This window comes from Oryctolagus cuniculus, chromosome 2 (assembly GCF_964237555.1).
Source record: "Oryctolagus cuniculus chromosome 2, mOryCun1.1, whole genome shotgun sequence".
In the NCBI taxonomy this organism is placed as follows: Eukaryota; Metazoa; Chordata; class Mammalia; order Lagomorpha; family Leporidae; genus Oryctolagus; species Oryctolagus cuniculus.
In genome coordinates, this window is record NC_091433.1 from 131,395,869 (window position 1) to 131,409,361 (window position 13,493).

Here is a 13,493-nt window from a genome sequence, read left to right on the forward strand (position 1 = left end):
AGGAAAATAAATATCCCAAATCAGTGATTTAAAATGTAAAACAGGGGCCAGCACTGTGGCACAGCAGGTTAAAGCCCAAGCCTGCAGCGCCAGTATCCCGAAATGGGCACCGGTTCAAGCCCCAGCTGCTCCTCTTCCAATCCAATTCTCTGCTGTGGCCTGGGAAAGCAGCAGAGGATGACCCAAGTCCTTGGGTCCCTGCACCAGTGTAGCAGACCGGGAAGAAACTCCTGGCTCCTGGCTTCGGATCAGCTCAGCTCTGGCCTTTATGGTCATTTGGGAAGTGAATCAGCAGAATGGAAGACTGCTCTCTTTCTGGCTCTACCTCTCTCTGTAACTGTCTTTCAAATAAATAAAATAAATTTTTAAATATAATGTAAAACAGTGAGAGGCAGGTTAATAATTGGTGGGACAACAGCGGTGACAAGGAAGGTATCCATCAGAATAAAAAAGTAACTAAGGGGAAGGTGTCTTTTATGTAGCCCAAACAAGGTTATAAGTCTCTACTTCGTAGACTTTGAAAACTAAGCTTTCATCCTCTGAAAATAAAAAGCAGTGTATTTAACTTTGACAAAAATCCCTTCTTCAAACTATAGTTGCTTTTAAGAACTACCAAAACACACATGAAAGCTACCTTTTTGTTTTAAGTTAATGCAATTTAGATAGTTCAAACATTATTATTGTGTTTAATTATTCTAGGACAGAAAAAGTAACAACAATATATAATATTGCTTAGAGTTTAGTTAACAGCCTTCTGAAAACATTTTATAAAGAAGTCATATTTGTACATTTAATTCAATCTATGTTTGTACACTCAACTTCTCTAAATAATCAAGAAATACCTTAATGAGACAGAGAAAGCAACAAACCCCTAGTTCAAACAACTATGAAAGAACCCACAACAAGCCCACATTTGCATTAAAAAACCTTCTAAGACAGGAACTTTTTGCTATGAGTAATTACTTAAAATGCAGAAATGAAACTCAAAAGAAAAAAAAACCTCTTCAAAAATGTTAGAAAACTTAAAAAGCAACATACCTTTCTTTTCCTAGTTCTGGGTCATTCTCAGTTTGCGCCTGTAATATAATTGACATTTTATTAGAGGCAATTCTACTGGACTTTAAGTATATTTAACCTATCAATGAAGTGCATTCAGTGAAAATACAAAAAGCAATACCTCTTAGGGGCCACCACTGTGGCATACTGGGTTAAGCTGCCACCTGTGATGCCAGCATCCCATATGGGCACTGTTTTGAGACCCAACTGTTCTACTTCTACTCCAGCTCCCTGTTAATGCACTGGGGAAAGCAGCAGAGGATGGCCTAAGTGCTTGGGCTTCTGCACACATGTGGGAGACCTGGAGGAAACTCCTGGCTCCAGACTAGTCCAGCTCTGGTCAACGTGGTCATTCAGGGAGTGAACCAGCAACAAAAGAGCTTTCTGTATCTCTCCCTCTCTTTCTGTAACTCTGCTTTTCAGATAAATAAATTTTCAAAAAACAAAAAGAAATGAGCTACAAACTAAGAGAAAATTTTGCTTACTGGACTATGCATACTGATCCTCCCTGGAAATTTCTACATTAATAAGTATGTTCCTCAGGCCTTCACCCTTATTTTTCTAAAAACTTCTCCTTGATATGTATGTGTAGAGCTTCTCTCTTCCTTCAGATATCGCTAGTAACTGTTCTGTAGGGGGCTAATACTGACCATTCTAAGAAATACAACTTCTTACTGATCACTCTTTTTTTTCCCCCCGATTGTTTCATTAACAGTTTTAACTTGTTGACATTTATGCAGGCACACAGACAACAAATTTGTGTTATCTGTTTATCATCTATTTACTCCATTCAAATACAATTTTTGTAGGATTGGGACATGGGATAGTGACCCTGCTATTCACCAATGTATTTCAACATGTCTAAAAGTGATGGCACAGAAAAGAATTAAATATTAGTTTAATGAATAAGCCCTAAACATTATCAAAGATACAGAATACCTACAGGTATGGTAAGAATTGGTCTTCCCAACAGTACTAGCTGCTGAAAATCAAAGGCAAAATAATGTGAGCACCAAATTCTCCACCTAGAAAAACTACTGATAAAGTATCTAGGAGGAAAGTAATAAAATAGTTCTTTTCTTTTTTTCTCTTTTTTCTTTTTTGACAGAGTGGACAGTGAGAGAGAGACAGAGAGAAAGGTCTTCCTTTACCGTTGGTTCACCCTCCAATGGCCGCTGTGGCCGGCGCACCGCGCTGATCCAAAGCCAGGAGCCAGGTGCTTCTCCTGGTCTCCCATTTGGGTGCAGGGCCCCAAGGACTTGGGCCATCCTCTCTGCACTCCTGGGACACAGCAGAGAGCTGGACTGGAAGAGGGGCAACTGGGACAGAATCCGGCGCCCTGACCAGGACTAGGACCCGGTGTAATGGCGCCACAGGCGGAGGATTAGCCTATTGAGCCCCGGCACCGGCTAAAATAATTTTCAAATATGAAAGGACTCAGAAAATTTACCTCCCATATTTTCTGGGGTAAAACATTATTTGAAGATGTACTCTAGCAAACTTTATTTCTCACTTTATGGATTGCTCTACAAAGTCTAAGAAGTAGCAGAAATAACTCAGAATAACAATGAAAAGAAAACAAAGGATTGGTTTACAAAGCACACAAATAGCCATCATTTAGAATAGGAAGCCAGAGAATACCTCTAAGAGAATAGATTCTATTCAACAGAAGTATTAAACTACATAATCTGAGTTACATAATGAAGATATTTTCTTTCCCCTTTCAAAAACAAAATGCAAGAAATTCATCTCTGAGTGCACAAGTGTGTATATATATATTTCCTTTTTTAAAGAACCACTCTCATTATTACTTAATTTATAATCAAGATATTAAAAATGCTAATATTGCTTTTCAATACTTAGAATTGAGTACTATAGATTTTGTATGCATATTATCTATAATTAAAGAAGGCTGGGGCCAGCACTGTGGATTAAGCCACTGTCTGCAATGTCGGCATCCCACATGGGTGCTGGTTTGAGACCTGGCTGTTTCACTTCCAATCTAGCTCTCGGCTGATGGCCCAGGAAAGCAGTGGAAGATGGCCCAAGTGCTTGGGCCCCTGCACCTATACAGGAGACCCACAGGAAGCTCCTGGCTCCTGACTTGGGCCCAGCTCCAGCCACTGACTGCGGCCATCTGGGGAGTCAACTAAAAGGCTGGAAGATCTGTCTCTTCCTCTCTCTCTATAATTCTTTCAAATAAAATAAATCTTAAAAAGTAAAAAGAGAAAACATTAAAAAATAACTAAAGGCTATAATGTTCTATACAATGAAGTAACCTTTACAACTAACGAAAGTGGGGAGGTACTGAGACAGCAATATAGACATAATTAACTTATTTTAAGTAGCAGTAACTCATTTTAAGTAGTAAAAACTGTAGTGACAAAAATCTGAGGGTGAAATGAAGCATTCACATTAAGCCAAATGTACTTTCCAACTTAATAAAATAGAATGAACAAGGGTTTGGGAAGTAAAGTACCCATCAAGACAAATTTTATAAACTTTCGCTTCTTTCATTAAAGAATTTGGGTACTATATAGCTGGAAGAATTCTTATATAGCCATTGTGTAATATGAACTTAATTGAAAAAAAACTTGAAAATCATGAATGACATAACTTAACAAAATGCAATTTTAGTGGCTGGCACTATGGCAAAGCAGGTTAAACCACTGACTGTACGGTTAGCATCCTAAGATGAAACTCCTGTTGAAGTCCTGAGTGCTCCATTTTGGATTTGCTAATCGGCCTGAGAAAGCAGATTCATGGGCCCTTGCCACCCATATGAGCGAACTGGAGTTCCTGGCTACTGCTACTGCTTCAGCCTGGACCAGCCCCAGCAATTACAGTCATTTGGGGAGTAAACCGGCAAATAGAAAATCGGTTACTCTATCTCTCTTTCTCTCCCCTTACCGCTCCCCCTGTCTGTGTCTCCTTGAGACTTTGCCTTTCAAATAAATAATAGGTAATCTAGGAGAATTTCCAAGATGGCAGAATAGGGAGGGAGCTTACTGCTCTAGTCTAAGGGGAAGATAGTAAGAAAAAAAAAAAAAAAGTGGAGAGAAGCAGTCTCAGGGGAGAGTCAGAGAGCAAACTCCACACAAATTATAGAGGGACACTGTGGATCTATGTGGAGGGTGTGGATGCACACAAATCAGGACCCCAGCAGCCAAGAATTTCAGCACCAGCTTTGGAGAGTGAGGTGAGACCAGAATGCAGTAGCCCAAGCTATCAGTGATAAAGCAGTGTGAGTCTGGCTTGGAGCTCTGTGGAGGACAGTATTCCTGCCAACCTAGAGGGGAAAAAAGGGGGACACGCTTCTTTCTCCCCAACCACTTGGCAATGGCATTCTGTTACTAGCCGAGAGAGGGAAGGTGCCATTTTGGACATACATAACAGCTGCACCAGCTCCTGTCCACAGGCCTGGCAGCCGGTTGAGAGGAGACACCTGAGTCTGGCTGGGTGCTCGTGACTGTGGGAGTCTTATGTGCTGGGACTGTGAAAACACTGTGGCTGTGAGAGAGGGCACAGGGTGTGCCTGGGACTTTGGGCAGTCACTGTGGACGGATGCACATGCTTGGAGATCCCTGATTTCTGGGTGAGGGTCACTGCTGTAGGATCCATGCTCACACTGACGACTGAACAGATTCTTTCTGTGGTTCTTGTGGCAGTGCAGACAATATTATACTCACTAGGGCAAGCACCAAGGCACTGGTCTCCTTGGAGTAGAGAAGGTGAAAAAGGAAACAAAAGGGAAGGGAAAGGGAAAGGAAAAGAGATTTACCACTCCCAACTTGGGTGTCACCTTGGACACTCCTCTCACTCTGGAGCACTGACAAAGCTCACTGACCATACCCAGCACATGTCTCTGGGTGTTCACTGAAAGAGCAGACACTAAGCCACAAAGGCATAGTCCAAAGATAAAAAGCCATTACAGGGGAAAAAAAAAACAAACCAGCAAGTATCTCCAAAAATGCCTAATAATAAAGCAGCAATTCAAGAAACAAGAATAAGGTAGACAACATGATGCCCCCCCAAAAGCACAACACTTCAAGATTAGAATATGAAGATGAAGAGATTGAAGAAATACCAGAAACAGAATTCAAAAAATTGATCATAAGGTTATTTAGAAGTAATCAAAAGCAAATCCACAAACTAAAGAAATCCATACATGACCACATGAAAAGTTTTCCCATGAAATTGAGATTTTAAAGAGAAATCAAAATAAGATACTGGAAATAAAGAATTCAACAGAACAAATAAAAAATGTGGTAGAAACCCTAAACAACAGACTGGGTGAGGCAGAAGAAAGAATATGAGTTAGAAGACAAATCACTAGAAATTTTACAGTCAGACTAAAAAAAAAATCAGAAAACTAAAAAACAGTGTTGGAAATTTATGGGATACTATCAAACAACCCAACCTATGGGTCTTGGGAGCTCCTGAAGGCATGGACAGAGAAAATGGATTAGAAGGCCTTTTTAAGGAAATAATTACAGAAAACTTTCCTAATATGGAGATTGGGATATCCGAGTCTAGGAAGCACATAGAACTCTTAAAAGACATGATCAGAAAAGGTCTTCACTACAACACATTGTAGTCAAACTCTCCACAGTAAAACATAAAGAAAAGATTCTAAAATGTGTATGAGAACTTTCAGAGCATCTCCAATTAGATTCAACAACTGACTTCTCATCAGAAACCCTACAGGCTAGGAAAAAATGATGAGATATATTCCAAGTCGTGAGAGAAAGAAACTGTTAACCCAGAATACTGTACTCTGCAAAGCTCTCATTCATGAATGAAGGTGAAACAAAGACCCTCCATTACATAAACCGAAAGAATTTGTTACCACTTTCCCAGCCTTACAAAGGATGTTTAAAGATGTGCTTTACACAGGCCGGCGCCGTGGCTCTCTAGGCTAATCCTCCGCCTAGCGGCGCCGGCACACCGGGTTCTAGTCCCGGTCGGGGCGCCGGATTCTGTCCCGGTTGCCCCTCTTCCAGGCCAGCTCTCTGCTGTGGCCAGGGAGTGCAGTGGAGGATGGCCCAGGTGCTTGGGCCCTGCACCCCATGGGAGACCAGGAAAAGCACCTGGCTCCTGGCTCCTGCCATCGGATCAGCGCGGTGCGCCGGCTGCAGCGGCGGCCATTGGAGGGTGAACCAACGGCAAAGGAAGACCTTTCTCTCTGTCTCTCTCTCTCTCTGTCCACTCTGCCTGTCAAAAAAAAAAAAAAAAAAAAAAAAAAAAAAAAAAAAAAAAAAAAAAACAAAAACAAAAACAAAAACAAAGATGTGCTTTACACAGAAACATGGTCACCACTACGAAAAAAAGGTGGAGGCAGAAAAATCTCCCAGTGAAAGTACAAAAGAAATCTAAAGTAAACAATAGGAATATTTATGGATAAATGGCAGGCCAAGTCCTTATCAATATCACCTTGAATGTAAATGGCCTCAACTCCAATTAAAAGATACAGACTGGCTAAATGGATTAAAAAAAAAGACCCTCTCTTTGCTGCCTACAAGAAACATATCTCACCAACAAAGATATATGCACACTGAAAACAAAAGGATGGAAAAAGATACTCCATGCTAACAGGAACAAAAAAGAGCTGGTGTAGCCATCCTATTATCAGACAAAATAGACTTTAACACAAAAACTGTTAAAAGAGAGGAAAAAAGGCACTATGCAATGATTAAGGTATTAATTCAACAGAAAGATGTGACTATTATAAATGTATATGCACCTAATTACAGGGCACCTCGTTATTTAAAAGAAATGTTAAAGGATCTAAAGGGAGACAGACTTCAATACAATAGTAATAAGGGACTTCAACACCCCACTTTCAGCAATGGACAGATCAACCAGACAGAAAATCAGCAAGGAAACAACAGAGTTAATTGACACAAATGGACCTAACCGATATCTACAGAACCTTTCACCCCACAGTGGCAGAATACACATTCTTCTCATCACATACTAGGCCATAGAGCAAGTCTCAGCAAATTAAAAAAAAAAAAAAAAAAAATCAAGGGGCTGGCACTGTGGCATAGCCAGTAAAGCTGCTGCCTGCAGTGCTGGCATCCCATATGGGTGCTGGTTGGAGTCCTGGCTGCTCCACGTCCAATCCACATATCTGCTATGACCTGGGAAAGCACTGCCTTTCAAATAAATAAATAAAGACTACAATGGAATGAAGCTGGAAATCAACAACTCAAGGATCTCTAGAACATATGCAAACACATGGAGATTGAAAAACATGCTCCTGAATGAAGAAATCATAGAATAAATCAAAAGAGAAATCAAAAAATTTCTGAAAATGAATGAAAATGACAATACAACATTTCAAAACTGATGGGATACAGCAAAAGCAGTGTTAAGAGGAAAGTTTATAGCAACTAGTGCCTATATCAAATAATTGGAAAGATACCAATAAATAAGTCAGCAATAAATCTGAAGGTCCAAGAGAAACAACTGCAAACCAAACTCAAAACTGGTAGGAGAAAAGAAATCATTTAAATTAGAGAACAAACAAAATTGAAAAAAAAAATACAAAAGCTCATCAAAACAAAATTGACACAATGGCCCAACTAACCAAAAAAAAAAAAGACCTAAATCAATAAAATTGAAAATAAAAAAGGAAATGCAACAGATACCATAAAAATAAAAAAAAAAATAGTCAGAAATTACTACAAAGAAATGTATTCCAAGAAATGAAGAAACCTAAAAGAAATGAACAGATTCCTGGGCATACAGAACCAACCTAAATTGAGCCAGAAGACAAAGAAATCATAAAAAGACCCATAACCAAGACAGAAATTGAATGAGTGATAAAGACCCTCCCAGAAAAGAAAAGCCCAGGACTGGATGGCTTCACTGCTAAATTCTAGCTGGAAGAACTAACTCCAATTGTTCTCAAGCTATTTCCTCCCAAACTCCTTCTATGAAGCCAGCATCGCTTTAATTCCTAAACCTGAAAAAGATACAACAGAGAAAGAGAACTGCAGAACAATTTCCTTGATGAACATAGATGCAAAAATTCTCAACAAAATACTACCCAATCGAATCCAACAACACATCAGAAAGATCATTCACCTGGACCAATTGGGATTTATCCCTAGTATGCAGGGATGGTTCAACTTTCACAAAATCAACGTGATACATCACATTAACAAATTGAAGTACAAAAACCCTATGATCGGGGCTGGCACTGTGGCTCACTTGGTTAATCCTCCGCCTGCAGTGCCGGCATCCCATATGGGCACAGGGTTCTAGTCCCGGTTGCTCCTCTTCCAGTCCAGCTCTCTGCTGTGGCCTGGGAGGGCAGTGGAGGATGACCCAAGTGTTTGGGCTCCTGCACCTGCACGGGAGACCAGGAAGAAGCACCTGGCTCCTGGCTATGGATCGGCGCAGCACCAGCCGTAGCAGTCATTTGGGGTGTGAACCAATGGAAGGAAGACCTTTCTCTCTGTCTCTCTCTCTCACTATCTGTAACTCTACCTGTCATTAAAACAACAACAACAACAACATATGATTATCTCAATAGATGCAAAGAGAAGCCAGCGCTGTGGTAGCAGGTAAACACACTGCCCGCAGTGCAGGCATCCCATATAGGTGCCAGTTCGAGTCCCAGGTGCTCTACTTCTGTTCCAGCTCTCTGCTATGGCTTGGGAAAGCAGCAGAAGATGGGCCAAGTCCTTGGGCTCCTGCACCAATGGGGGAGACTGGGAGGAGCTCCTGGCTCCTGGTTTGAGATTGACAAAGCTCTGGCTGGCCGTTCCAGCCAACTGGGAGTGAACAAGAGAATGGAAGACATCTCTCTATGCCTCTGCCTCTCTGTAACTCTGCCTTTCAAGTACATAAATAAATCTTAAAAAAAAAATAGATGCAGAGAAAGCATCTGATAAAATACAACACCTTTTCATGATGAAAACTCTAAGTAAATTGGGTATAGAAGGAACATTTCTCAACAAGGTCCCTCAACAGGAAGAGGGGGGTGGGGGAAATGTGCCTGGGTCCCTGCGGCCTGCCAGCCGTCAGGTCATATGTGGGGGTCTCAGTGTGCTGAGCCCTTGACCAGGGTTTTTCCAGGGGCCCTCTTAACCTCCTGCATGGGCTAGGCAGGCAGTCTCCCAGTCAGGCACAGGATCACCCACATCTCCCCCACAGTTTTAGGGTGGACTATACTATGGCCAAAATCTCAGCCAGCAGAGCAGCCTTTCGCTTGACAGATGTGACTCTGCTTAGTGTGGCATGGAAAAACCAGATCAATAAGCTACAATCCACAATAACCATGACTGCAATAATCAACGTATAGGGATGGAACCAAAATTTCAAGAGTCCCCACCAGTAATCAACCAGTCCCTGTGTCAAGGTGGTAACCACCATGATAGAAATGTGAGTGGCATTAAGTTCTGGGTTAAATTGAAGGGCACCTGAGAAAACTCCTCATCCTAAGGGCCCCTGATATAGGCTGCCAAGTTACAATATCCAGTTTCCCAGTCTAAGACAGGCACATTGGTGACACAAACAGTTGTGAAGTGAACACACTGGGGGTGCACAGTTGGACGAGGGAAACTGTGGCGACCGCCACACCGGCTACCACAGTGACAATGAATATAACGGCAGAGATGATCAGTCCAAGGGCCCTCTTAGTTTGTTCTACCACTTGCCTGACCACGTCCTTGAAGGACTGGTCCTAGGGTCCGGTCCAGTTACTGTGTATTTGGGTAGGAAGTCAAATTGCCAGGGCCATCCTGGGACCTAGCCTGGTCACGGGCAGCCTGAGAGTTTGACATCAGTGCTGCACAGATCAGCATCAAGCCAGTTGGATTGGGAGTTGGGAGGGCACAAGCTTCCTCCTCTTCCAGGGTCTTTTCATTGGTGGCTCGTTTAGGGAAAGGTGCTGAAGTTGGCTTATTTTTGGAGATTGGGGTCCAGGGTTTGACATTTCCGGTGGGTATCCACACAGGCTATGGAGCGATATCTGGAAAGACACAAGCAAAACCTCTTCCCATTGTTATAAGGGGATCAGGTCCCTTCCACTGTTGGGTAGTCAGGTTCCCCCATCAGACCAGGGGCAACTGGGTTGGGCCTGTGAGAGGTCTCTAGTGTCTCACTGCTGGTGGTTCTCCAGAGGGTGAGACTTATAAGAAATTTAAGGTGAGAAGAGCAAAGTTAACACTCTTTTGGGGGGTACCATACTCCCTCCCCGTTTTTCAAGCTTAGGGTCCTAACATCTCCTTTCTACAATGCCTTGGCCTTGGGGGTCACAGGGTATGCCTGTGATATGACAAATGGCACATTTAACACAAAAGGAGGTAAACACTTTGGATGTATAAGCATGGCGATTATCAGTTTTTATGGAAAGTGGGAGTTCAATAACAAGAAAGCAAGACAGGAAGTGAGCAATAACCTTAGGGGCATTTTCACCCGTTGAAGGAGTTGCCATTATAAATCCTGAATAGGTGTCCACTGTAACATGGAGGAATTCAGGGTCCTGAACCTGTACCACAGAAGTCAGAGCCTGGGAAAGTATCTCTGTCTAGGCATTAAGTGCCTGGGTGAGCTTCTCAGTTTGGGAAGAGTGGACCCCAATATCCTGACATGTGAGAATCCACTCATCTAGCGACTTTATACGCACTGGGGCAATCGCAGCACAGTGTTCCTTATTTAAGCCTTCCCATATCAGGTCACAGATCAGGGCCCTCTTGGCCCCCTCATGAGTGACCTTGCTGTGTACAGCCTGTTCCATTCTGGTAAGGAAGTTTAAGATCCTCAGAGGCTTTTCGATGCAGCCTTGGAGATTGAGTGGGGCCCCTCCTTCAGGCAAGCATGGAGGGCACAAAGCTTTACCTGGTCAAACAACTGGGGAGGGGGCAGGTATGTTGGTGTTTACCTCCTGCCGACGGGCGGCTTATGAATCTTCTCCCAGACGGATGGATCATAAATGTGTACTGCTTCAAGCCACGGACACATGCCCACAGAGGTTTCGCAAAATCATTTGGCTTCCTCCCATTTTAGTTTAAGGCCATGAGTTTCCAACAAAGCCTGCAAGAGCTTAGGCCTGGGGTCCTTACTCGGGATCTGGCCCATAGTGAAGGGCAAAAGTAGGTAACAATCAGGAAAGCGAAAGAATGAACTACAAACAGACCAGTCCAATGGAGCGGTAACAAGGAGTCCCAGAGAGAGAACAAGGGTACCAAGAAAATTATCATAGGTGAACAATAGAAGATCCACATGGGGAGCTGATGATCACAGCGGGGAAACCCTAGAAAGGGATGGAGGCACCCTCTCACCTAGCAGAGAGGAGTTGGAGCCAACGATCACAGTGAGGGCCTCTAGAAAGGGACAGAGGTACCCTCTCACCTAGCACAGAGAGATTGGAGCTGATGAACAGGGTGGGGGGTCCCTAGAAAGGGACGGAGGTACCCTCTCACCTAGCAGAGAGGGAATGGGGGCCTGACTAATGGGTGATGCCTCCTTACCTAGCAGGGAGGGCTCCACCCTTGCCTACCTTACAAGTTCAGTTCCCTGTCTGAGCGCCAGTTGTGGGCTCGTCCTGTGAGGCCCACACTGTCAGGATGGTGCGGAGATGGTGTTCTTTGACAAGCACCGGAGACAGTTTCAGTGAATGTGTTCATTTATTAACAGTTGGGCACAGTTTTTTTTTTTTTAAATAGGGCAGGCAAAGGGGAGTAGCTAGCTCAGGGTAGCAACACTAATTCTATAGGATAAAGCAGATACTGGAGCCTCTACGATTCTCCAATCAGCTTGAAGGTCATGTAGCCTACATAGCCTTCCAGGTGGTCTTAGGGGTCTGGGCCACAACCCGGAGCTGTTTACCTAGTTGACAATTACAAGGCCCCTCAACAGGAAGTGGAGGTGGGAGAAATGTGCCTGGGTTCTGCTGCCTGCCAGCAGTCATAACATATTTGGGGATCTCAGTGTGCTGAGCCCTTGACCAGTGCTTTTCCTGGGGGGCATGGTATGCCATGCCCTCTTAACCTCCTGCATGAGCTAGGAAACATTATAACTACACCTATAAATATGGAGGCAGCTCTGGCATTGGTTTCTAACAGATTGGAAGAGTGCTAAACAGCAGGCTAGAAAAGGTCTAGACTGTTTTAAGCAAAGCCTTATCAGTAATTCTGGGATAGGCTGAGAAGATGAGAGAAGAGCTAGAATGGCTAAGTAGTTGTAACCAGAATGTGAATAGGAATATAGATAGTAAAGGCCATGCTAACAATATCTCAGATGCAAATGGAAGACTATTCTATGGAAAACTGGAGTAAAGACCTCCTTTGTCACACCATCATAAGGAACTTAGATGAACTGTGTTCAAAAGTGACTAGCAAGGAAATCTGGTAGAGGAAGCATCTAAATAACAAAGCATTTGGAAAGGTGGGCATTTGGCTCAGTCACTAGGTTAAGACACCACAGGGAAGTCTGCATCTCATATCAGAGCACCTGGTTCAAGTCACTGCTGTTCCACTCCAATCTAGATTCCTGCTGACACATATCCTGGCAGGCAGCATATGATGGCTCAAATACTTGGCCACTCATGTGGGAGACCCAGATGGAGTTTTAGGTCTCTGGCTGAGGCCTGGTCCGGCACTGTCTGTTGCAAGCGTTTGGGGAGTGAACCAGCATATAGACAGATTTTTCTCTCTGTTTCAGTTCCTCTGCCTTTCAAATAAAAGGAAAACATTGAAAATTTCTAAATGTTCACAGAATAATAGGATTAAAAGAAAAGCTATTTCAAAAGGAAAGAAAGCAAGCATCAAGTTAATGTTTGGTTACTTTTAACTGCACACAGTATCTGAAAGCAGTAGCTTGATTTAAGGCAAAATATACAATTTTTTTTTTTTTTTTTTTTTTTTTTTTTTTTTTTTTTTTTTTGACAGGCAGAGTGGACAGTGAGAGAGAGAGACAGAGAGAGAAAGGTCTTCCTTTTGCCGTTGGTTCACCCTCCAATGGCCGCCGCTGCAGCCGGCGCACCGCGCTGATCCTGGCAGGAGCCAGGAGCCAGGTGCTTTTCCTGGTCTCCCATGGGGTGCAGGGCCCAAGCACCTGGGCCATCCTCCACTGCACTCCCTGGCCATAGCAGAGAGCTGGCCTGGAAGAGGGGCAACCGGGACAGAATCCGGCGCCCCAACCGGGACTAGAACCCGGTGTGCCGGCGCCGCAAGGTGGAGGATTAGCCTATTGAGCCACGGCGCCGGCCAAAATATACAATTTAAAGAGGGAAATTCTGCTGTCTGTCCAGGCACAGAGTGAAAAAAAGTACAAATCAGTAAGGCTGAGGAACCCCCTGAAAAATATTATTGAATGCTTCACATTAGCACAACAGCAAACTTGTCTTGAGGATATCCCAGAAATCTTTCCAGCCCCACCTTGCATCATATGCTCCAAGCATAGAAAACCAGAATTATTTTAAG

General features: G+C 43.3%; 1 protein-coding gene across 23 annotated transcripts in view; it reads right to left on the reverse strand.

Moving 5' to 3' along the window:
* ZNF638 (zinc finger protein 638) overlaps window positions 1–13,493 on the reverse strand; it is a 167,350-nt gene that overhangs the window by 16,617 nt on the left and 137,240 nt on the right. For all 23 annotated transcript variants that reach the window (XM_051842786.2, XM_051842783.2, XM_051842785.2 and 20 more), the window contains one exon: window positions 1,039–1,076. In XM_051842786.2, the coding sequence (XP_051698746.2) occupies window positions 1,039–1,076 (38 nt within the window). The remainder of the gene's footprint in view (window positions 1–1,038; window positions 1,077–13,493) is intronic.